Source organism: Pezoporus flaviventris, unplaced genomic scaffold (genome assembly GCF_033815535.1).
Source record: "Pezoporus flaviventris isolate CSIRO_AGI_PZ_B2104156 unplaced genomic scaffold, CSIRO_AGI_Pfla_v1 ptg000047l, whole genome shotgun sequence".
NCBI classification, from domain to species: domain Eukaryota; kingdom Metazoa; phylum Chordata; class Aves; order Psittaciformes; family Psittacidae; genus Pezoporus; species Pezoporus flaviventris.
Genome location: NW_026892595.1, coordinates 11,966,454 through 11,990,201, shown reverse-complemented (window position 1 = coordinate 11,990,201; position 23,748 = coordinate 11,966,454). Strand labels below are relative to the sequence as shown.

Sequence of the window (23,748 nt, the reverse complement as noted above, 5' to 3'; positions counted from 1 at the left end):
GCCGGTCGCGGAAACCGCCCCGAAAGAGAAGCAGAACTTGCTCGTCTCCGCCTGCCTCCACACCGCGCGCACATCCTCTCCCGCGGCGCATCCGTCCGCCCTATGGGTCCTGCTTCCCCGAGGGGGCCGGCCCCAGCTGGAAGATTTCCCTGCTCGTTTCCCTTGGAGGGGTTTTGCCTGTAGCGGTGTACCGAGGGGAGGCTCCGTCCCTAAGGCACCCTGCCTCACCCTGCGGGGGAAGGGAGTTGGGTGGGGGCAAGCCAGGAAGGGAGGATCTCAGTGGCTCTCCTAAAATCTATTAGCAGACTGCGAGGAGGGAAGAGTTTGGCACTTCGCAGGCGAGGCTGGACTTGTTTTCCCCAGCGGTGATGCCACTGGACTGAGAGCGGCGCGGCCGTGCAAGTTGGGGGGGTCGGAGCCCCCTCCCCCTCCTCCTTCACGGCCCCACAGACCTGGTCCGGCGCCTTCAGCCCGGTGGCTCGTCGTTGCCGCCCGCTATATGAGAGCTAGTCCGAGGACAGGGAGACTCAGTGCCTGCTAGGGCTGTTTTTCTCCGCCCCCGACCCCCCCCCCCCCCCCGGACTTTCCCACCACCGACGACGAGCGGCGAGCACCCGGGAGAGTTGTGTCGGCAGGCTCCGTGCTATGGCGAGGCTGCGGAGAAGCAAACTAGCCGCTGGATTTCTATTACTTTTCCAGTGCCTGAGCGAGCGCTGCCAGCTCGCCGGCGGGGAGGCGCCGAGGCAGAGCCGCGGTAAGCGAGGCTGGTACCTGCCGGGCGGGGCCGGCCCGGGTCAGCGCGGACAGCCGAACCGGGGGAGGGCCGGGGTGCGGGTCGGAGGTCGAGCCACTTTCCCGTAGCACCGGCGTTGTGTGGGCTCCGGCGGCAGCTCGTGGGCCACGTACCCGGGGAGGGCAAACGGCGTTTGGGGGCTGGCACCCCTTGCTCCCCGGGGAGGCCCGGGATGACCGCGGTCCCGGCTTCTCCGGAAAGAGTACTCCGTTACTTTATTTTTTGTTCTAATGAGAATCTGGGACTTTCCTCCTTTAATAACTCTGCCCACGATCACCGGGAGCCGGTGCCGCCCCCCTTCGCAGCGTCCCCGCAGCCTCCTTCCCAGCCACGTACGAGGCTGCTCCCGAAGGCGAGGGTCTCCCCTCAAGAGCCGGGAAGAGAGGGGCGGGAACACCGGCGCCCCCGGGAGCCTGTGGCAGCCCCGGCAACCTCCCCCGGCTCGCCCGCGGCGGGGCCCCGCTGCGCTCCAAGCATCGAGCCGTGGAACGGGAGGCAAAGTTTCCCTGCAGATCCTGCTTGGGAGAGCTAGCGGGCACTCTCCTCCCCCGCGGAAGTCAGTCGCTTGCAGTCTTCCCTGGAAACCAGGCTTGGAGAGGAGAAAGAATGGCAGAAGCCCCAGGGGGCCGTAGTACCTGTTTGTTGAGAGCGAGAGGCTCGCTCTGCGGACTGAGTTTGTGATAGTATGAGGATTCTGTCTGAGACACCTGTTATTGGTGCACGGCACCCGGCACCTGTAGTGCTTTCTCTCGGGCCACTGTTTCCCACAACGTGGGGTTCCCTTTTGATCACTAAAGCCTTCTGTATCCCGCATTCTTGTGCTGTGGAGGGGAAAGCTGCTAAAGGAAAGCTTAGCTAATTTGCAGATGAGTATTTAAGGAACAAGGGAGGAAAGTCGTGGGTTTTGTGTGTCAGGAGACCTTGCTGCTGCAGCAGCTCTAGCTTATAGAATCTTTCAAAAGCAGTGCTTTTATGTTCGAAATACCAGCCAGATTACTATCAGATGAAACAAGTCCACTGGCTTTCCTGGTGCAACAGAGCTGCCCCTTCTTCCTTTATTAAAGGTTGGATACAATTGTGAAGAGTCTTGTGGTCACAGTGTAACTGACCCGAACAAGAGAGACTGGGGAGTTTTTTGAAATGTCCGGTGAGATGATGTGCCAGACAGAGCTGGGATTTTCCTGGGCAGGGGCCTACTGCTGAGTTTGGGAATTACTAAATGACAAGGTAGCTCAGCAGGTTGCTGGGGCTCACATGTCACTTGGGGCCAAAGGGAAGAAACAGGAGGAGACTTTACATGTACTGCTTCATGTTGCTGCTTTCAGGGCTGTAGGTAAGAAATGTTAGTAGTTGTTAGTTATAAGGAAAAATAAGGCATGGTGGTGAGATTAGAAAATGAAATTTACTTCTTTGTATGGCCATGGACCGAGCTGACAAAATTTATTAATCTTCCAGCCATTGTACTCAGAAAAGATTGTTGGTGCTGATTAAATTAAATGTGATTTGTCAGTGGGCAAATAATCTCTGCACGCCACTGGTTGAGGCTATGAAGTTGTAGTAGTCCTTAGTGTCTGCACCAGGAGGTGCTAAGCAGGAGATGAAACCGACAGCTTCCTTATCTGTAAATCATTTATTAATGTCTTGCTCCTCCCTGAGTGTTATGTGAAGTATCAAGGAGTTTATAACCAGGCAAATATTCTTTTGATATTTAATGCATTCTGAAGAATATATACCAAATGATTCTTTACTTCAAGTAGTAAGATGGACAATCTGATGTCAAGTTTTGACAGCTAGCTGTTTATAACTTTCCTTCCCTCTTGGTTCAAAAGTCTGTCTTATGACAGCAATAATTAAATGTCATTAACATAATCAGAGTTGTATTTAACAGGTTTTCATAATTCTTTTTTTTTTTTTAATCCTGTTCTTTGGAAAGAATGCAGTGAGGAACTGTGATCAGTAAGAAGAGGATAATTATGTAAATTCAAGTTCGGGTCCTGTGAGTCAAGATAAAAAGTGCTGTTTCAAAGTTTTACTGTATTTAACATTGCTGCATACCTTTTGATCAGCTCAGAACCTTTGAAGAATTAAAGTGAAAAAAAAAAAATCTTTGAAGTTGCTGCAGATTCTTAAAGGGAGGCTGTTCTGACATATTCTTCGAATACTCGGTTACAAAAAGTCTGATTGAAGCTGAATGAAGTAATAGTATCAAGAAATGGAAACGTTTAGTATGCCCGGGCAGAGCTGGAGCCATGAGAGGATTTCTGAGGATGCTACCAAAGGGAGATGCCCTGATTCCAGCGGAGATGGGAAAAACCAAATGCAAGCACGGTTTTTCGCCAGCTCCTCACAGTTATGCTGCCGGGTGCAGCCATGTGGGATCAGTTGCAGCCAGATCACGTCCGAGGCGTGCGGGAGCCTGCCTGGCTGCCCCTGGGTGTTGGTAAACCCCACGTTTGGGTGCCCGAGGTGCGAGCCGGGCGGCGGCGGCGCTGCTGTTCCCGGCTGAGGGCCCCGCGCCCCCGCGCCGTGCGGCTCTTCCCGGGAGGGCGCCTTCCGCCCTCCGCCGCGCCGCACTCGGTGACCGTGCAGCCGCTAAAAATGCTATAAATCGAGGTTGAAGGCTCTTAAACCATGAGGTTTGTGTGTATGCGTGTTTTGCACTAACCCATGTATGACGTGATTTGATTGGACTGAAGCACATGGTCTTCTGAAAGCTCACGAAATTAAGGTTCCCAGTTGTTTAAAGTGAGGGCTCGCTGTTGAAGTGTTTCCAAAAGAGGACTTGGAAATGTTACATCCTTTTGCAAACACCATCAGTCAGAATTAGGAGGCCGTTATTTCAAGTTTTCTTCTGTCAAGGCATATTCCAGAATCCTGATATAATTTCTGTTCACTGGACTGCTGCTGTCTCCAGGCATCAGTATTCAGAGAGGGGTAGAATTATTTTTGTGGGATAAACTACTCTTAGGTAATGTTTATGTAGCATTTATCTACTGCTGAAATAGTCATATTTTCTGTTTTTCCTGACCTTTACTCTGTTTAAATAAATAAATAAATAAATAAGGCCCCACAGCTGAACCCAGACTTTTGCCGTTACACAATAGGACCTTTAGCTGTTATCTTAGAAGTACGTAACGAAACAGAATATTAGACAACATGTATGAAAGTTAATTTTTATCCTTGGCATTCAAAATTACTATTTTTTTTCCTGTACATGATGTATGCAAAATAGAGACAAGTAGGTTTGAGAATCCCAGTGACATCTGAGAGTAAATCCTATTTATATATATCATATGTATTCACTAAGAATTCCTTCTAACATCATATTTTTTTTAAGTTTCATTCATCCTGGCTCTTCCGTTTATTGTTTGTGGGGTTTTGTCATTGTCATTCCCTCTGAAAGGGTGGTTTGAGATACTGCTAATAAATAGTGGGTAAATTGACCATGATGAGGTTGACTTAGATATTCAGTGTCAAAGAAAGTTATTTCCACAAATTTAGAGTATGATCAATGCTCATAGTTTACCAAAGGTTTTTAAATCTGTTGGGTAAGACTGTTTTTGTTTGGCTTTAAATATCCCTCTTGAGAGTTTGCATCCTCCTGTAGCAATGCCTTAAAACCCAGCAAACACTTGATTCGGATGCTAGGTCTTGTTTGACACTTGGAGTTGATGATAAATATCAGGGAAGCTAGTTCTCTACACTGTAAACAAATATAGAAAATGAAGAAAAGGTCTTTACAGTTTGAAAGGTTCTTTCGTTCTGGACAACAATTTAGTAGCAACAGATAAAGGCCATTTAGAGCAAAATGCTGAGGCAACATCTACTGCCTTGCTGAATACCAGATTCCTCTAAATAAATTTTATAGTTCAAGAGGTTTGTGTCTTTCTGAGGAAGAGTCTCCTGAGAACAGGAGCTAGATGAGGAAATTCATAATGCCAAGTGATGAGAGAGACCTACTGAGGAAAATAGTTGCAGACCTATGGTGAGTTAACATTTTCATTAAGGACTTTTTGGCACATTTTTGGTGGAGCAGTGCTGCAGGTCCCTGTGTCTTCACAGTTCTCAGGAGATGGAGGTTTGGACCTGAAGCTTGTGTTTCCTGCAGGACTATTTTGCAGCAGTGGCCAGAAAGTTGCTTTGCTTGGAATTGCACTAGACAGCTATTGCACAAGAAACATGCTCAGTTCAATCCTACTGGTTTTCTCCACAAAGCATCATTTGACTTAGGTTTTGATAAAAGTCACTGTGGTGTCATTGGACTGTCTGAAGTACTGAGCAGTTTTGCCTTTAAAATGCTGGCAAAAAGAAAGCTCTGTAGCAGTCCCAGGTTCAAAACTTGCTGAGACCACAGTCTCTCAATCTGAGAACACAGATGGCGTAACTGGTACGTTCCCAGTGTGGTTCATGCTTCCTAAGGAAAGTGAAAGCCAATACAATTTAAGAAGGCAGTAGTTAAGGTGTGGTAATTTGACAGGAACATTTCTCGTCCAGTACAAGGAAATGTTGCAATCTTGCCAGCAGTGTGAAATTGTATCCAACCATTAGGTTTGATGAGGACTGAGCTAGGAGTGTTAATGCGGTGCAGTTGGCAGATGTCATATTTACTAAACTGGAGAATTGCATAATCACAGCAGGAATTGAAACGACCCAGGAGATTACTTTCCATGGAGAAGTATGTAGAGAAGCCATGCTAAGTGCACGTGAGTTTTGTTTTTGTTTGTGGCTTCTGACAAATGAACATAACATATTGCCCTGAGGTAATGTTTGTGAGTGCTGGGTGCTGTGCCTCATCATGGAACACTTCCTCTGCTTCCTCCTCTTTTGCCTCATCCAACTCATAAACATAGCCTCAATTAGCACTCCTTGCTGTCAACATTGAGCAATCAGTTGTGTTAACTGTCCTCATAAACTCTCAGTTTGAAAGAGCTTGTGTAATATTTTCAGCTCCCTAGACCAAAAGGCAGCGTGTAGGAGTATGTTTTCAAGTTGGATTTGGCTCATCCTCTTTCTCTTCTAAAATGGGCAAATGGACTGATCCATTAGGGTTCTTAGACCAGATCCAGGGTCAAGCTTGACACTTGAGTTGAACATGCAGTTTCAAAAGTAGCAAACAGCTTGATGGAATGATGCATCGAGAGAAATGTAAGGATTAATATGAAGAGAGATACAAGTTAAGACATCACAGGAATGACGCATCTGCTGTACTCAACAACGGTAACATCCCAGCAGGATTATTCCCTTTCACTTTAAGAAATATGTAGACCAATTGCGGCATATCACATGAAGAAAACAAACAAAACACGAAAGAGCACTGCTAGAGAGAATAACACTCAGAGATTACATGGTAAGGATCTTCAAGTATGTAAAAGGCTTCCACAAAGAAGGAATTAACTTGTCCTCAACAACAAGTAATGACTTAAATTGCAGCAACAGTCTTCTAAATGTTAAGGTGAGGGTAGTAGAGTATCAATGAGTAGTCTTCATTGCTGGAACTGGTTAGATAAACATATCTGAAATGTCACTCTATCCAGAAAGGCAGCTGCTGTTCCTGCCTTGGAGCAAATGCTGGTCAGTGTGACCTTTCAAGGTCTTACCCCGATATCTTGAATCATTCTGTGTGAGTAGCTTCAAGTACACAAGGGTTCATCTTGAACTCCACAGCTAGATAAATACAAGCATGAATTCAAGTGCTCTCTTGGCTTGAGGCCTCTGTGTCTCATTTGTCAATGATATATGTGGCTTTAATGTGATTTTAGTATACACTTTCTGTGGCTGCAGACAAGGTAAAGGCATTTAAAATGCTGCTTTAGAGTTCTTATGTGATGAAATAAGGCTTTTAAAATAAGATTTGGTTCTTACTTGGTTTAGAACTTTTAATGTGAACACTATCTAGGTTCCAGTTATAACAGATAATTTGGTGGGGTTTTTTTTTTTTTTTTTTTTTTCTTTCAAGATGTTCTCATAGTGACTTTTTGGACTTTGGGCAGGCAACACTTATCCCATTTTGTTGTGTGAAAAATCCTTGACTTGAGTAGGGAGAATTCCACAAATGGAATATATAAAACTTTCATTTAACCTGCCTCTGATAGTGTTTCAAATATATGTTGTTTCACAGTTCATGATAGGAACTTCAGTCCTTTTCTTTATACATGTAATCAGACTGTGTCTAAGGGCTTCTTATGTTACAGGGATATAAAAGTTCCCAACACAGCTTTCCTTAGCTGCTATAGTTAGTAGGGCAAATTCCGTTGGAAGCTTCACTTGCATTTAGTAGCAGAACAAGGTGCAGTGGGTTTTCCAGTATAAGCATTTTGAGTCATATTTATTTTCTTTTTTTTTTGCTCAAGCATTATGTTTTGTGCTTTTTTTTGTTGTTGTTGTTTTTTTGTTGTTTGTTTTTTTTTTTCCCTTTGGTCATAATGTAAATTTTGCAAATATTAAATGGCAACACTGTATCTGGGCTGAATAATTGCAGCTTTTCTTTTACAAGAATTACTAGGCTGATATCAAAGGGCAAGTATCATCCTTTGTACCTTCAGCAATTTCTGAAGGGTGAAGTGTTAGAGGAGAGTTCATCACTATGCAGATTATTCTTTTATGAGTCACCAGTTGAACTAAAAATCCATTGGAATATGCTGTCTTGGCCTCCACAGAGAATTGGGAGCCAGCATCAGTCTCTATTACTACAGTTGCTCCATGGTATTCTCCAGCTGCATGTTTCTGGTCTCCTGTGTGGCAGGACGGGTTGCAGAGTTCCAAGGCTCTTCTCTTTCAGCCTTCATTTCCTCATTGCCCTTACTGCCTGCATTTGGAGGTTGCTTCCTTCTCGCTTGCACAACAAAAGTAGTATTTTTAAACATCTGAGCATTATAAATCCTCTTAAAACAACATAAAAACTCTGGAAAAGTGGAATCGTAGAGTTGTAGAATCACAGAATGGTTTGGATTGGAAAGGACCTTAAGGTCATTTAGTTCCAATCCCTCTGCCATGGGCAGGGATGCCCCACATTAGGCCATGCTGTCTGCCAGGGATGGAGCATTTACCACCTCTCTGGGCAACCTGTCCCAGTGCCTCAGCACCCTCACAGTAAAGGACTTCTTCCTTATATCTAACATGAACTTCCCTGTTTAAGTTTAAACCCATTACCCCTTGTCGTGTCACTACAGTCCCTGATGAATACCTGACATCTGTTTGATACTTCCAGGTACTATATAAGCTTAGTAAAAAATTTCAAAGAAACAGTCAGTTGAAACTCAAAAACTATGTCAAAGTTGACATGCTCTTGCTAAATATTTCAGCTGGGAAGTGTCAATACAAGTAATTTCTTATTTTGATGGTGATAAAATGTCTCATATAAAATATTTTAGAATAAAATTATTGTATTAGGTTATATAAGCATAATTGAAAACACTTTGTTTTGCAGTTGGTGTGTGTGTATATATACATAATTTTAATTTTGTATCCTGCAGCAAACATTGACTATTTGCTCTTCATCTGAACAAGATACAAATTTTGACTTAGGTTGGAAAATTCATTTTCTAGTAATCTCTAAGACTTACTATTGTTGACAATTTGGCTATATACTGTAAGCCTTATAAGAACAAATGTTTTCATCTGGTAGAAACTTTACTTTTATTGATTACAGGAAAGGGGGAATGGCTGAAGACAGTAGTCTTGATCATCCAGTTAGGTTTTTTTTTCTACTTTATAGCATATTTCTCATTCAGGTTCCTTCTTGATTAATATGATATTCATGAGGTGACTAAATTAAAAGAAAGCACCTTTTCCAGACTGCAGCTGCTATAAAGATAGTAGATTTATGGTTTATTTTCAGTAAAGGCATTTATGGACCAGAAGCTTAGCATTTGGTATATTGCAGAAACCTGACCTCTATATCAACACAATCTATTACTGGTTCCTATTTAAATATATACATATATATATATATACACATTTTTTTATATGTACACACACACAGACAAAGTTGTAGTCTCAAAACAAAGAAAACTTTGTTAGGGTGAATCTTCTTCACTTGATAGGGTGAATCACCATTATAGATTATTATCAGTTCTGGTTTCCAATTACTTTTTATTATCTGTTATTTTAAAAAACCCAACACAACAGTTTTAATGAATAAAGTATATGTAATGCAGCGCTTTTTAGCTTTTAATGCAAATTATGCAAGACTTCATAATTGAAATATGTAATTGTACACTGTGGAATTACACAGGTTTTCATGTTTGTATTCAACCACAGAAGACTGAAGGGGTCTTTCCCCTACTAAACATCAAGCTACACAAAACCATAATTGCTTCCAGTTTTGCTGATATTAATGTATTTACCTGTCTCAAACCTTCTCATTTCACTTTTAATACTGCAAGCTGTTGGAGGCATTTTCATCTTTCCAAAGCACAAGTAACAAAATATCAATAATAGTGGTTAGTTGTCCTAACAATTTCTTTCCTAGAACCCACATAGCTAGAAAGGACTACTTAGGTCATCAAGTCTTTACCTTGGAGGAGAAGCAGTTGTGTCATGGATATCAGTTCTGCATGCTGCCATGCATTGCAGGCCATCAGTAATGCTCTTCCCCATAACACTTCAAGCACCTGGTAAAATAGCAGCATCCCCAAGTGTAATGTGTCACAGGAGATAATGAGGGCATTTGCCAACAGTTTAGATTTCTACAATAGCAAAGAAGTTTGAATTTCATTTTGATTTGTTTGAAAGCTTATCTTTCTGGTTTTGCTTAGCCTGTTTTTCTGGGTTTTTTGGTTTGTTTTTTGTGTGTGTGTGTTTTGTGTTGTTTTTTGTTTTGTTGTTGGGTTTGTTTGGTTTTTTTTCCTAATATACTTTGCTTTTTTATCCCCTGTTTTGCCTTCTGCGTGATTACATTTATTGCAGAGTTGGTAATACTGGTTTTGTTTCAATTCTGAGCCATTTTCTAGAATATCATAAATGACTTGCAAAATGGCTCTTCCTAGAACAAACAGTTTGAATGGAGAAAAGGAGCTACCATTATCTTTTGTCAGCTGCTCCAGCTAGCCATGTATACATCCTGCAAAGTGGTCTAGTGTTTAAAAGGAGGCAAGTTTATAATATGTCTCAGTTGAGCTGCCTGAGGATTGGCAGTTCTGTTGTACAAGGGTCAAACTTTGTACTTGCGGGTTTTGTTTGAGTTTTGTGTATGTGTGTGTGTTGTTTTGTTTGTTTGAATCTTTGGTTTTGTTTCTCTTTTTTTTTTTTTTTCCTCCTGGATGTGAATTTCAACTGTTTGGACTAACTGTAATCTTGGACACGAGGAAAATTTTTCACATTGGTATAATCTCCCCATGGAAGTGATGGATTCTTTAACACTGGACACTTTCAAGATTCAGCTGGACAAGGTGCTGTGATGTCTAGTCTAGGTCATGCTTTGCCTAGAAAGGTTAGACTGGATGATCCTCGGGGACCCTTCCAACCTGATATTCTATGATTCTATAATCCTTTAACAGTATGTCACAACTGTGTGTCAAGCTTGAATCCAGCTTGTGTTCCTAGCTTTGTTTAGCTATTGTCTGAGGTTCAACCCCAGACTTTGATTCCCATCACTTGTCAGTAGTTAGTTTGTATACTCTACCTCTCTGTTGTTGTTTGCAGGCCATACTTACAGCTTTTTCAGTTATTCCTGTAATCATTATAGCTGTGCACTGTATATTCATTAGTATTATTATTCTTGGAAGACCTTATAGAAGTAAGGTAATATCCTAATTTTCCAAATAGGAAGGTGGTTTTGAAAAAGTGATTACCTTGCCAAAGTTAAAAATGTCATGTGTCTCAGACTGCGAGTTGTTTTTTTTATGCAATAGCCCAGTTATCTTTTCAGTTTCCCCTTGCTTCACCAAAGATGGGGCTGTAATTTCCCTCTGCATTCTCATCCCTGAATTCCCTAATCTAACCTTTTAAGTCCCAGTCAGACTTCTGATCAAATAACCTGTGTCTGTCAGGAAAAGAAATCACGGTTAGAGTTGGCTAAGGGCTCTGATTAGTGTAGAGACAAGGCTTAATTTAGGACTGCTGTAGATTTTGTTGTTTCTGATGTTCCTCTCCTCGCTTAGGCTTGCAGCAGGAGAGGGATGTGTGTCTCAGCTGTTTATACAGCTGATCCCAAACTGCCACATTTTATAGTCTAATGTAATAAGTTTATTTTCTAAACACAAGTATGTCTGAAGGATGGACAAACATTGGGTCAGATTTCTGCTGGTTGGCACTTTGACAGTTGGAAGGATTATGTCCAAATCTTTTTGGGTTTGCTGTTGAATTCTTGGAGAGAAGAGAATGATGATGTTTCACAAACTGTAAAATTATTTTTCCTGTAATTAAACTCTGAGAATGATGATCCAGATTCAGTAATTAGTAGTCAGAAGAAAGATTTCCAAAACAGTTTCCAGTACGCCTGACTTGAATTCTTTGACTGTTTAAAAGTGTATCTTCCTTAGAAAATGAGCATTGCAAGATGTAGAATATTTTTAATTTACTGCACGAACATTATAGCAGCCTTTACTGGGAGTGTAACTTCTTGAATTTCTAAGAAGAAAGATTGCTGACAAATGCTGTATAACACATGTATGACACATTTATACAAAGTCCACATACAATGCTGTGCCTCTGATGCTATAAATCATGCTGAAATTTCCTGCAGAGTAAGTATCTGGCTGAAAACAGGGCTGATAGATCTCCTAATACAATCAGTGCTTTTCAGCATCTGCTGTTTTATCACCAGTGGTGGTTTTTGTTCGTTTTGCAGAAATAGTGATAACTTTAAAAAACTGGATTTAAAAACCTGTTATTCTTAGCTTGCAAAGTACACGAGTCCCATCCCCTCCCCTGTCCCACCTAATTTTAAAGAAATTTAAATTATCTTTTGTAGATTAATAGTTGGAACAATAATTGGAGAGAAACAAACAAAACAGCAACAACAAAACCAACAGAAAAACCAAAACCAGACTTTATGCTTTAGAATATTTGGGGTTGCATCCTTAGGCTCAAGTTGTAGAAATTTTGTATTATTTAGAACTGTGCTTAAATATTTGCTTAACAGTAGTAATGTATAAAGGCTGTGTCCTACAGATGGGTGGGCTGAAAAATGTAGATATTTCAGATTTTTTTCTGATCTTGGGCTTTGGAATGTAGTTGATCCAGAAGTCCCAGGCTTTTTACAACAGCAGCAATGAATTTCGCAGCATTGTTGCAGATCCTGAAGGCGTTTCTGGGCAGAAGGATCTTTCACCTTGCAGAAAAGACTGACTACCACCTTCCTATATTGTTGTAGTGGACAACAGCAGAGGACTAGAGAGAGTGATCTATCCTGTGACACATGTATCTTGCATTCCCTTTTAAGAACTGGGCATTGAGATTTTCCTTATTTATTCATTTATTTTTTTCCTTATGATGTGCAAGACAGATTTAGGAGATGCACAAGCTAAAAATTCACTTAGATTTTATGATCTGTCTCCAAGGGGCTGAAATGTGGTCTGAGCTTGAGAAGCAATAAGCACACACAGCTCACATCAAATTTAAGTGTAAACACTTGCCACATGCTACTTCTTGAATGCAAATTTATGGTTTATCGTTCTACTCTTTACACAAACGAAATTGGTGTTAGCTTCAAGGGATGACCCAGGGATGTTTATGAATCACATATGTTTTTTTTCCAGGCAGGAATACATAGTAATCTAAAGGTGAGGCCTTCAGGATAGGAAGTTATATCTAGCTTTATCTGCAGAACTTTGCTGTAGTTAATGTAGGCTGCAAAATAAAAAAACAATTTCTTTAGCTTTAGCCTTGAGCCTCCCATGCCTGTATTTGAATTTCATTGTTTTATCCTTCTGCTGTTCTATGGCACAGCTTAGCAGGGGTGCATACCAAGCCAGCATTCTTAACTGAAGTTTTAAAACTCTGTGGCCAGGGAGATTGTCCAGCGTTTGGTTATGTCTTGCACCTACACAATCATGTTTTACTGACAGTCATAAATACATTGCAGCTTTAGCTTCATCTCTCTAATTATTTGGGAGTCTTTGAGACTCATGCTGGTATAGTTGTAGAGCCAGCCAGCTGGCCCTCTTTTCCCAATAATCTATTGTTTAGCTATCTAGGGAAAGTTTTTCCAACTTTTAGGTATAATTCAAATCCATTTTGAGGTTTTCCATAAAGTAGAAGGCAAAGAGAGGAGAGATATAAATTCATTCCAAAAAGAAAAATAGTTGCGGCCCTTGCAAGTCTCAATTTGGCACAGCACTTAAAAATGCAACTGAAGTGTGTCCTTGAAGAGAAGTGCATATGTAAATTCTTCACCCAACTGACTTGTGCTAGAACACACTGGTAGGTGTTACTACAATGTTTATAGGGCCTTTTCTGTATAAAATTTAGTTTACGAAAAAAGGTTAAATTCTGCCCTCGCATACTTCAGCACAGCCACAGTTTACTCTTGTAAGAGCAGTTTGGGTTGATTTGGAAAAAGTCTTTAGCCCACAAAGCCTTCCCTCTAATTCTGTACTGTGCTCAACAACACTTAGTGTATGTGAAATATTGCAGTATGGGATCTTTGGTCACAGTGCAGCCAGAGACCACTTTCCCATGGGCAGCAAGCATGGCTTGTACGCCCCTAGGAAGAGAATGAATAAGAGTGATTTTTAACTTGGTACTGAAAATGTGGTACATTTCCCAATTTTTTTATTATACTCCTTAAAGTTATTTGGGATTTGGAGTCTGGAAGGTTCTGGGTGCTGTTTCATTGCTGATGTTTATCTTTGTATTACCTACTTATAATTTGTGATAATGTAATTTACTTAATTGTAAGGGTAAAGGAAGTGCATTGGCTTCCAGAGTGCTTGAGGCTCTTGAAATGTGAAAAATAGGAGCAAGCAGAGCAGAATCCATGGGTTGACTGTGAGAGCTATCAGAACATTTGCTGGGCAGGAATAAAAGGCCTGATTCAGTTCACTGTATACATTTCAGCAGCAGTATTAATTCTGCAGGGCTATTCAGCCTGGGAGTCTAGAGGAAAGAGATCAAAACATCTATATGGATTAGAAAAATCAGGTTACTTTGAGGACAAATATTCTGCTCCTTTAATTTCAATCTATAGGAAGCCAGAGAGCAGAAATAGGAAAAGATATATTCAGAAGCTCAGTAGGGAAGCAGTGTCCTTTTAGGGGAAAATAATTCATTTTCTATTCTAATTCAGCTTCTTTTCAGTCTTTAAAAAAAAAAGTAAAAATTATTTTAAAAATCCCCCAAAGCAAAACCCCAAAAATTTATCTGATTCTGTATTCCTGAAAATCACAGAAAGGAGGTACTGTCTATTCCACATTTTAAGGAATGTCAGGAACTTCTTAATTATATAGCACAGGTAAACTGGAAAAGAAAGGTTCGCAACCTGTATCTGCCTGCCAGGTGACTGCTCTTATCAATGGCTGCCTTGTAAAAAATATCTGAAGAATGAAAAGACTTTTTGTCCAGGTCTGTGCTGGACTATGCTTCTAGGCATTCAGGAGCAATGCTTCCTTTTTCACTCCCGAACACCTGCTTTTAGCAAGCCATTGCAAGATGGGGGAGGTCAGACCAGGAAGGTAGAGTGGGACCTTTCCGGTCTGTAGCACTTCAAAGATCCAATTGCTTATACACTTCTAAAAACATGCTTTTTTGAAGGGGAAGGAAGAAAAAGAAATATTAATGATGACAATGATAAGTACAGGCTGAGTTCATTTGGTGCTATGGTAAATTTCTGAATATTTACAGCTGTACTGTGGCAATAGTGTTAACTTGTAGCTTGACAGAATATCCTCTGGCCATCATTGTGGCACTGCAAATCACAGCACTAAGCACTAGGGTATAACCCCATATAATGGCTTCATTATAAATGAGATGTTGAACATAAATGTATTCTGCTCTCACTGCACATCCCTCAGCAATTGTGGACTGTATTTCCCTAACTTGTTAACTGACATGGTGGATCATTTATCTTTGTTTGTCAAGGCAAATTGCTTCGGTCTTCATCTTTCCCAGGAATCCTAAAACATGTTTCTGGTTCAGAGATGCCCATCCCCCTCACCTTGCTCTTTTTATCAGTAGAAAGGCATCTCTGCTCTTGCTCGCTTAGGGATTTTGATACCCACCTGCCAAAGTATTAGTAGGAAGTTCACTAAACAATAGCTATTCCTGCTGTTCATATTTATCCAGCCAAATGGCATCTGAAGAATAACAGGCATCATTCTACAAACACACCAAGGAATCCCATGTGCATTTTGTGATTTAAAAACATGTCATGTGCTTTTTCTCCTTCCCATCCCTCTTGATATTTATGCTGTAATATATTTTACTTGGCATTTGTGGATTTAGAATGGATGGCTTTGAATTTTGAAATAACTGTTTACAAGCTTTTCTATAGGTTTCATCATCACCATACATTAAAATATTTTGTAAAGCCTGATGGATTTAGCCACAAAACTGCCATGACTAATAACTGCTATTATTTATTTTCATTTTACTAATGGAGCACTGGAGTATTGAATGACTTGCCAAGATCACACAGAGCAAATTTGGTGTAGGTACATGAGAAAAATGTCACAGTTCTAGTCAGAGTTTTCATGTTTAACCTTCAGAGCAGAAACTGTATACTTCATAGTGATGGAACTACAGAGTTAAGATGTAAAGTTCCTAATTTAGTTACGGATTGTATTATTTGCTATTTTAGATTTTAAAAAACCTCCCTGCAATTCTGTTGTCCTTTTTATTTTTTTATTTTTTTTTTTACTTTTTAATTTTTCCTTCAATGCAATGAGCAAGAAGTAGAAGTGGAAGTTACATGAAGCCAGAGGAACAGGCAGATCTCTGCACTGTCCTGGAGAAAAGGCTTGTCAGGGAAGTGGAGGCCTAGGACAGTCTGAGCTTACTTTGAGTGTCTCTTACATCTATGTGAGAGAGATAACGAAGGCCCTAGAAATCTCCTTAGAAGAGGACAAATCTGGAGAAATGCCATAGCCCAAGGATAGTTATATTACTAAGACATTTTTCCAAATGCTCCTTTCAGATGCATTTCAGTAAGAGCATGAGTTCCTCTGCTCCAGTGTGCAAGGGCAAAAGAAAAAGTGTGTGACTCCCTAACATTTCTTCTTGCTTACACATAAAATATATCTGGACTTCCACTGAATTACACTACATATTCACAGGTAGCAAAAACAATGACTTGATAGTGTGACTGAGCTTGGCTTTGGGACCTACCAGAAGGAACAGGTAGTCTAAAATTTAACATCTAGTGCCAGAAGAACCGCATATTCTTTAGGATGTGGTGCCCAGCACAACAACTTTTTGGATTCTTTCCTTCATCTGAAGGTTGTTGTATAGTGTGTAGCCTAGAAATAAATATATAACTCATTCATCTGCTCCATTTACCTTGAAAAATATATGCCAAGTTAAAAGAGTTGTTCCCAAAGAACTGATGACCAAGAAAAGGCAGCCAAATATGCAATATATGCAACTGAACATTTAATCTGATTTATAGGCTTTTTGCAATATAAAATTAAAGACCTGTGTGATTTAAGGTCTGCTATAAATTAAATGCATCAGCTGGATGTTTATCTTTTCTCTGAAGAACAATTAGCTGGTTTGGAGATTTAATTAAGTCATCAAATGAAATTATTGCTTCAATTTTGAAAGATACACAATTGTCAGAATATTTAGAGCAGATTTATAGGGAAAATATATTAAAAGTTTTCTAATCCTTTGCTTAATAACTTCTATGAAACATGTACTCCATTAGGTTTGGAATGTCTGGCTTTACAATGACCAGAATACATTTGTAAGCCTCTCACCAAAACTGAAAATATGAAAATTTAGTTAATAAGATAAAACTAATTTTTTAGTTAGTTTATGCTTTAAACAGTTCTGTGACTGTTACTGTGGAGTTTCCTAAGTGCTTCATCTTGGGCATTTAGCAGTGACGTCAATAGGAGCTAAATGCTCCAGATCTCCTTAAGTACTTCCAGGTAATGTAGTAAACAAGATTATATTTTGCATTTAGTTTGGGCAAGTTTGTTTTCTATTCACTTTTAATAATACCAGGTAATGTTGAGGTTTTGCAGTTTTGTAAGTCTTTCACTTGAGCGCAAATTGAATTCCAGCCATATAGTCCTTGAAATCAAAATAAATAGAAAAGATGATAGTCAGTCTTGGGACAGGATGACTTCTGATCAGTAGTCCCAGGCACTCACAGAGCATTTGAATATGTGTTTCTAGAAGAACTTTTCCCATCAGTTCCTGAAGAACACAGCTCTGCAGCTCTCACTGGCCTGGAGGAAGCTGTTGCTCTGGGAAGCGCTGAGCTGTATGTACAAAAGGCTGCCAGGTCTTATGATCCTTGTTGTCTTTGTTTCCTGCTGCTAAATATTATTTAAGGAAAAGTAAAATATTGCCATTCTTTCAGAAGGATGTAAAATAAATTAGAAGTATTTAGAAGGAACTGTGGGACAGTGTGGATTTATGTGTTGATAATATTTATGAACCCATTTTGACTGGTGCCCAGTTACAAGCCATTTTGTCGTCAGTGTCTAACCTCTTATATAAATGTACAGATAGAAGAGGTGTGTGTGAGTATATGTATATATGCTTGTGTGTATGCACAGACATACTTAAATACAAGGCCTCACATCAGTTATACAGTAAATTTTCTTTGTTTTCATTCTTTATTTGCCCATTTATACACTGGTTTTCACAGTCTCTATAATAAGAATGCTATTTCAAGCACTTGGTGTATTTACTTCCCAAAAGTACTATTCCTTTTACTGTTCTAGGAGTCTGTTCCACTTCATTTGTTGATATGATGTGGTGTATTCAGAAAAGCAAAACCCTCTTTATCCTAGCTTAATTACTGTTTTCAGTATTTTAAACTTTTTTTTTTTTGTACTCAGTACAAAATAAAAGTGATAGATCAATATCAGATTGCAAAGAGCATGTAGTAGTCTTCTTTTCTTGAAGTTTACTTTTGTTTTTTAACTTTTCACTTCTGTTACTACATCATACTATTTCTAACAGTACTTCATAGGGCATTCAAATAGAGTGACTACATGAGTATTCTAAGGTTCTTCTCATCACCTTTTTTTTTGCTAGTGCTTATAGAAGCAAATTTTTGTGTTGATGATCATCATATACTTACTTACAGATGTTAGTCTAAATTTGCTTTTCTTACTCTGGCAAAAATCCCAGTGGCTCCAGTAATAATTTGCCTGTAAAGGTTTATAGCTGTTCTTGATGGAGCTGCCCTGGTCCAGCTGCTCACAGTGGCTGTCTGAAGCACAAGAGGAAGAAGGTATGTGAGGATCAGGGAGTTCAGGAGGAAAAAGGGTCCACAGTGTGATCCAGTCAACTGATGTGTGACATGGCTCTTGGGAAGGAGGTGACTGTTTCTCCCTGAGTCTTATGGCTGTGGCATAAAAACGCAAGGCTTTCAAAATTTATTAGATTTGGGAGCTAAAACTCTCGTTGAAACAAAAGCCAAGTCATGTGGTATCAATGCTGTAGTAGGTATTTACTGCTTCAACACACTCCATGGGCTGCAGGATCAAGTTTCAAGGGAGAAAATCCCCTACTTGCTTATACATCTGATTGGTTTCTTTGTAGCAGGTGGATACTTTTTATGTTTGGCATGAGTTATATGCTTAGCTTATAAAAGCAAATAGCAAGAATAAGCCTAAATTAAAACAAGAGTTTACTGCTCCTAAAATACTGTTCTCTTGTTTGGGGAAGCAGGAACTGGAGAGACTGGGAACGCCTAATGACTTTTCATAAACAGACTGCATTGGCAGATATGCCTATGTAATTTCCTGCTCTTGAGAGTTTTATGACCCCTTCAGCTCTGAATCTCTGTCTTTTACTGCAGTCCTCCATCTGCTGAAGGAAATGAATCTTGCAAGAAACAGTTGTAAGTAGTGAAGCAACTTTGTTGCTGTCCCTTAGCAAACTATTACCAACTTCCTCAGGATTCTTCATTAGGACACCTGAAGTGATGTATTTTTGAAGAGGGTTTAATTATAAGTCTAGTGAAATGTGAGTAAAGAAGGAGCTCAGCAGGCCCAGTGATGTTGAAGCAAATTATACAAACCACTTGGTTGGAAGAGGAGACCTTCTAAACATAGGTACTCGAAAAGATCCAACTTTATCCCACAGCTTTAGCAAAGAAATTCCCTACCTTCTTCACCCCGTGAGGATAATACAAATCAAAAGCATTCTAAACTGAATATCAGTCCAGGCTCAATCTGTATTTTAATAGGGGGGCACTTTGTCTTGGCGATGGTTTTGTAAGACTTCACTAAGTCAGGAAAATGTGTTCAACAAAAAAGAAAAAAAAAGCTTTCACCTTTTCACCCTTTGATTTTCATTGTTTCTCTAGGAAAAATATAATCTCTTTTTTATTTGGCAGTGCATGACATTTTGTCAAATATCTCATTTTTCAGAATGAGAAAAACAGTGATGCAAACAATTATACTTTTAGGCTTTAGAGCAGGTTTCGAGACAATAATTTTAAAACTTCAGTTACATTCTGACATAATGATTTACCATAGGTTTTTTGGTTGGTTGGGTTGTTGTTTTGTTTTGTTTTTTAAGATTTAGGTGGTTGAATTTCTGAGAAAGAAAAGATTATTATTTTACTCCCTGGTGATAGGGGTTTGTGGTAGGTCTTATTTTATTTTTCTTCCCAAAGACATTTGGTATGATATCACATATAAGTTGTTCCGTTAGGGAAAATGGTTGCTAACTGAGGAATTGTAATGAACGTGTCAAACTCTGTGAAAGTAGGAGCAGCTTCCCTCTGAGCAAATAGAAATTTTCATAAATTGGCTTTGGGACTGGTCTTTTAGTATCTCTATAATAAATTTTCTCATAAAATGTGGGAGCATGCCAGTAAATTCTGCTCTTGTACTGATGACACCTTTTAATTTGTGTCAGGAGTAGAAAATCGTGTAAAATAATTAGGAGATGGAGGAGTGTGAAAAGACATGAAATTATACGAAGTTAAAATTCACACATTTGGTGACTGATAGCCAAAATTTCTCCTTCTAAGCTGAAAAAAAACCCTTATCATCTGCCTCCTTACTGCAGAAAGACTGGGCCTTAAAAATCTGTGACAGATGTGGAAAAAACAAATGTGCTGCTAAAAGATATGAGAATTGGTTTTTTGAACCGTGAGAAGGAAGTATGCTGGTGTAACCGAGGATAAAATATTGCATAAAATTCTGATTATTTTTTTTGCAATAAAAATTCATTCAAATTGCAACATGTGCAGAAGAAGCCTATTTGGGATGAAAAGGGACAATTTATTCTCTGTGAAGTGGGATAAATTTCTTTAGTCTCACAAAATAAAGTCTGGAAGAACATGTAATAGCTTTCTATAGATACAGTTAGGGAGAGAAAAGCAGAGAAGAGGAGATATTTGAGGTAAAGAGCAAACGGTTTTACATTGGCCATGAATAAATATATGTTGTAAATAAAAACAACAGCAACCAATAAAGCAGTGAGTGTTCTGAATGTACTTCCCTTTCGAAGTGAAAGAGCTGTCTTAAGAGTGCATACCTAAAATTTATGAAATATTATATCATGAATGCATGTGGCTATACGGCGCTGGAGTCCTAACTCTGGTATAACCACTGCATCACTTAAACTACTCCTTCCATGTCCTGTTGTACAATACTGTGGAGAAAAGTGTTTTGTCCATCTTGGGAGGTGATGAATGAGACCTCCAAAGCTGTTTAGTCAATCTTCCACAGATAAACAACTGCAGGAGCAATGCAAGGGAAGGTTGTTGCCCCAAGTCCGTGGCTGGAGATGTAAAAGAACAGGCATCTTCACAGGCAACCCACTTTTTCTGGCGTGTTCTGGACTTGCAGTTCCCTTTCTGCCATGATCTTCAAAAGACTCAAAAATGAATCCCACAGCTTCTACTACCCAGAGAGCACCTCAGCAAGGCTTTGTCCAGGAGTCTTGGCTTACAGTGTCACCAGCAGTGCTGTCTGTGGCCATGGGTTGTATCATAACCTTGCTGTTTCTGCTCCAGCAGTCCCAGCATGAGTGGTTTGTTAGCATCACAGTTGTGTCTCTAACCTGCTGGTTTCTACCCAGCCTTTATGGCATGGCTGTTTAACTATAGATATCACTTCAGGTTTTTCTGTAATGATACTGTTGTGATAAGTACTTACATGACCCTGCTGCACTCCTTTGCACTCTGTCCAGACCTTGCAGCATGGTTTTAAGTATCAAGATGATGGCCAGTCCAGGTGGGTTTTAAAACCAGTGTCCCCTGTGTAATGGAAGATTGAAAATGAAGCTTCATAGCATTGTGTTTGAGTCCTTCAGGCATTCCCCTGATGGGATGCAGGCATGTCACGCACGTCAGAAAATGCATTGCTTAATCCTGTAAATAGTTATACTCAAGTACTGTGTTTAGATTGTGTTGGCTCCTGAACGTGAAGTAATTTCAGTTATGTGACTAGTGCATGTCTCAATTCAAAGTTGGTGTGGTAACAATAAGTAAAATTTCATCATTATATATTAGGCTTTTAACTAACAAAAGTAATTTAAAGCTAATCCAGAAATTTAACATAATTAAGAAAAATTTACGGATATTAAATAAACAAAGGGTCTCAGCACCCACTCAATGACAGGAAAAGAGGAAGCAGCCTTTGAAAGGGCAAATGAGAATTGCTTTGGCGTTTGAAATTTGGAGACATAGAGTATCCTACCTCCTTACTCTGTACCATTCCTCTTTTCTGAAACATTATTTAGGAAAAAGAAACCAGAAAGGCTCAAAATAAGGTTTGGTAGCAAAGATAATCTTAAAAATTGTTAGAACTGGTGGCCAGAAGAGCTGGTTCAGAAAGACCCAATAAAGGTAGTTCCAAAAGCATGCGGGTGTGGTAAGCTTCAAAAGTAACACAGTAACTCTACTGTTGGAGGTGCTGATAGTATGTTCTCTTGCTTTTGTTCCTTGTAACTTGTTTCAGTCTTGCAAATCTGTTTACCGGGGACAAGGAGCACTAAACCACTCTTCTGCTGTCCAACATCTTGGTGTCTTTCTTCAGAGTATCCAAGGGGTAATAGGGCTGTACAGGCTAGTTTAAAAATTGGAATACAGATTTAGGAATATCTGTGTGTCAGAAGTGCCTACTCATCATCAAACTAACCTCAAAAGCTCTGTGGTAGGCAGGTAAGTAACAGAGAGAGTATCGGTTCCTGGGGTTCCTTAGGATTTTTCAACTTTGATGTTGTATTGTTAAGGCCTGAGCATACATGTATTTTAAAAGATATCTTACTTAAAGACTTCAAGTAGTGAAGACCGCAACAAATCATTTTATCCTACAGTTGTAGGATAGTCACCAAACCAGCTTTCAGGAAATCCTAACTGAAAATCGTTTTCTGTGCCTGGTCTCCAGCAGTTTTGAGAATAGTGTTCTTTATGCCTTTTGTCCCTGAGGGTGGTGGCAATTTTTATACATTTGGATGATTTCTATAGTAAGGAAGCCTTCACCCTGGGGAGTGAAATCACAACTTTGTTGGTTTGGCTTCAGGATTCAAGCAAGCTGGTATTTATCTTGCCTGTGCTTTTCCATACACAAATAAAGACCTGTGTCCAAAGACTTTAGCAAGAAAGGGAAGGATGGTTAAAGGAGCTTTATACCCTGCCCCATCAACACCAATTGTGCACATTTCTTTATCATTCAAAGAGAAGCTCTAGGAGCACCTCTGCCCTCAGGACTCTCAGAAAAGGCATAAGTTGCAGCAACTGTTTGAAATAAAATTGTGATTTAAGAATTTATTTTTAGTAATACCTCTTTTTTTTTTTTTTTTTTTTTTTTCCCCTACAAATAAAAAAGAAGATGTATCAGGTAATGAGAAAACCTAAGAACCCAAACTTCCATTCCAGGTTAGTTTGGTATTGAATTTTTTTTTCTTGCTTCTGACTCAGTCGTCTTATTTGGTTTGCTGAAGCACTGATTAGATGTACAGTATTATATCCCATGTCATTATTAACATTCAGGCACTGATTATAGGGCATCAGATGTTGAAAAAAAAACACCACAGTAATAAGGATGTGAATGTAGCAGCCAAATTTTCTCTGGCTGGAAACCTTCTCTTTATAAAGAGCAAGTGCTGCAGTGTTTTGCCTGACACTAGTTTACCATATTCTTCAAAGCAATTTTTGTCAGTGTAATTGGAGAAAATAGGAATGTGGAATTTTAGATTTTCCTTGGTGATGTTAGAATAGATATTTTCTAGTCCAGTGTATGGACTGAACGAGCAATAGATTCATGTTGGTACAGTGTTCAGGCTTTTTCAATACTGGTGATAACAGGCTTATACCCCTGCCTTCATGAATCAAGCTTTACCATGTAACTGATTCCAAAATTAAGTGCCATCAGTCTCAAGAAACCATGGGATTTGTTAAGAAATAATAATATTGGCTTTTGCTTTTGTTTATTTCTTTTATAATTTCCGAGTTGTCCAGACTATTATTTTTTTTTTCCTTTGGAAGCTAGACTAGAAGCCACAATCTTTATTCAGTGGGAGGACTTTTGTAATTGATCTTTTAGAAAATGAAGTGTGTGTGAGCTAATGGCTCTTATATGTGAAAGCCCAGTAGTATATTAAGTCTATTTAATTTCTTGCTGTTATTTGGCTCTGTTGCCCACTGGATCTTAGATACTCTGCGTAGTTCGTAATGCTTCACTATTTCAGCATCTTTCTGCGCACTTGTTAGGCCATAAATTAAACTCTGCCAGCTTGCATTACCATACCCTAGGCTGATAATCCTTTCTTGAAGCCTTCCTTGCTGGTACTGCACCTTGCTGCAGAGAGAGACGGTTTTGCATCCCTTTATGATGTATGGTATGCATTCTGTCTACCTTGGGACTGAAGATTGACTA

General features: G+C 39.8%; 1 protein-coding gene across 2 annotated transcripts in view; it reads left to right on the top strand.

Moving 5' to 3' along the window:
* Positions 1 to 132: 132 nt before the first annotated feature.
* PLXDC2 (plexin domain containing 2) overlaps positions 133 to 23,748 on the top strand; it is a 256,273-nt gene continuing 232,657 nt past the window's right edge. The window contains exon 1 of one of the 2 annotated variants that reach the window (XM_061468294.1): positions 133 to 754. In XM_061468294.1, the coding sequence (XP_061324278.1) occupies positions 646 to 754 (109 nt within the window). In that variant the 5' untranslated portion in view covers positions 133 to 645. The remainder of the gene's footprint in view (positions 755 to 23,748) is intronic. The other variant, XM_061468295.1, reaches the window with a different exon arrangement.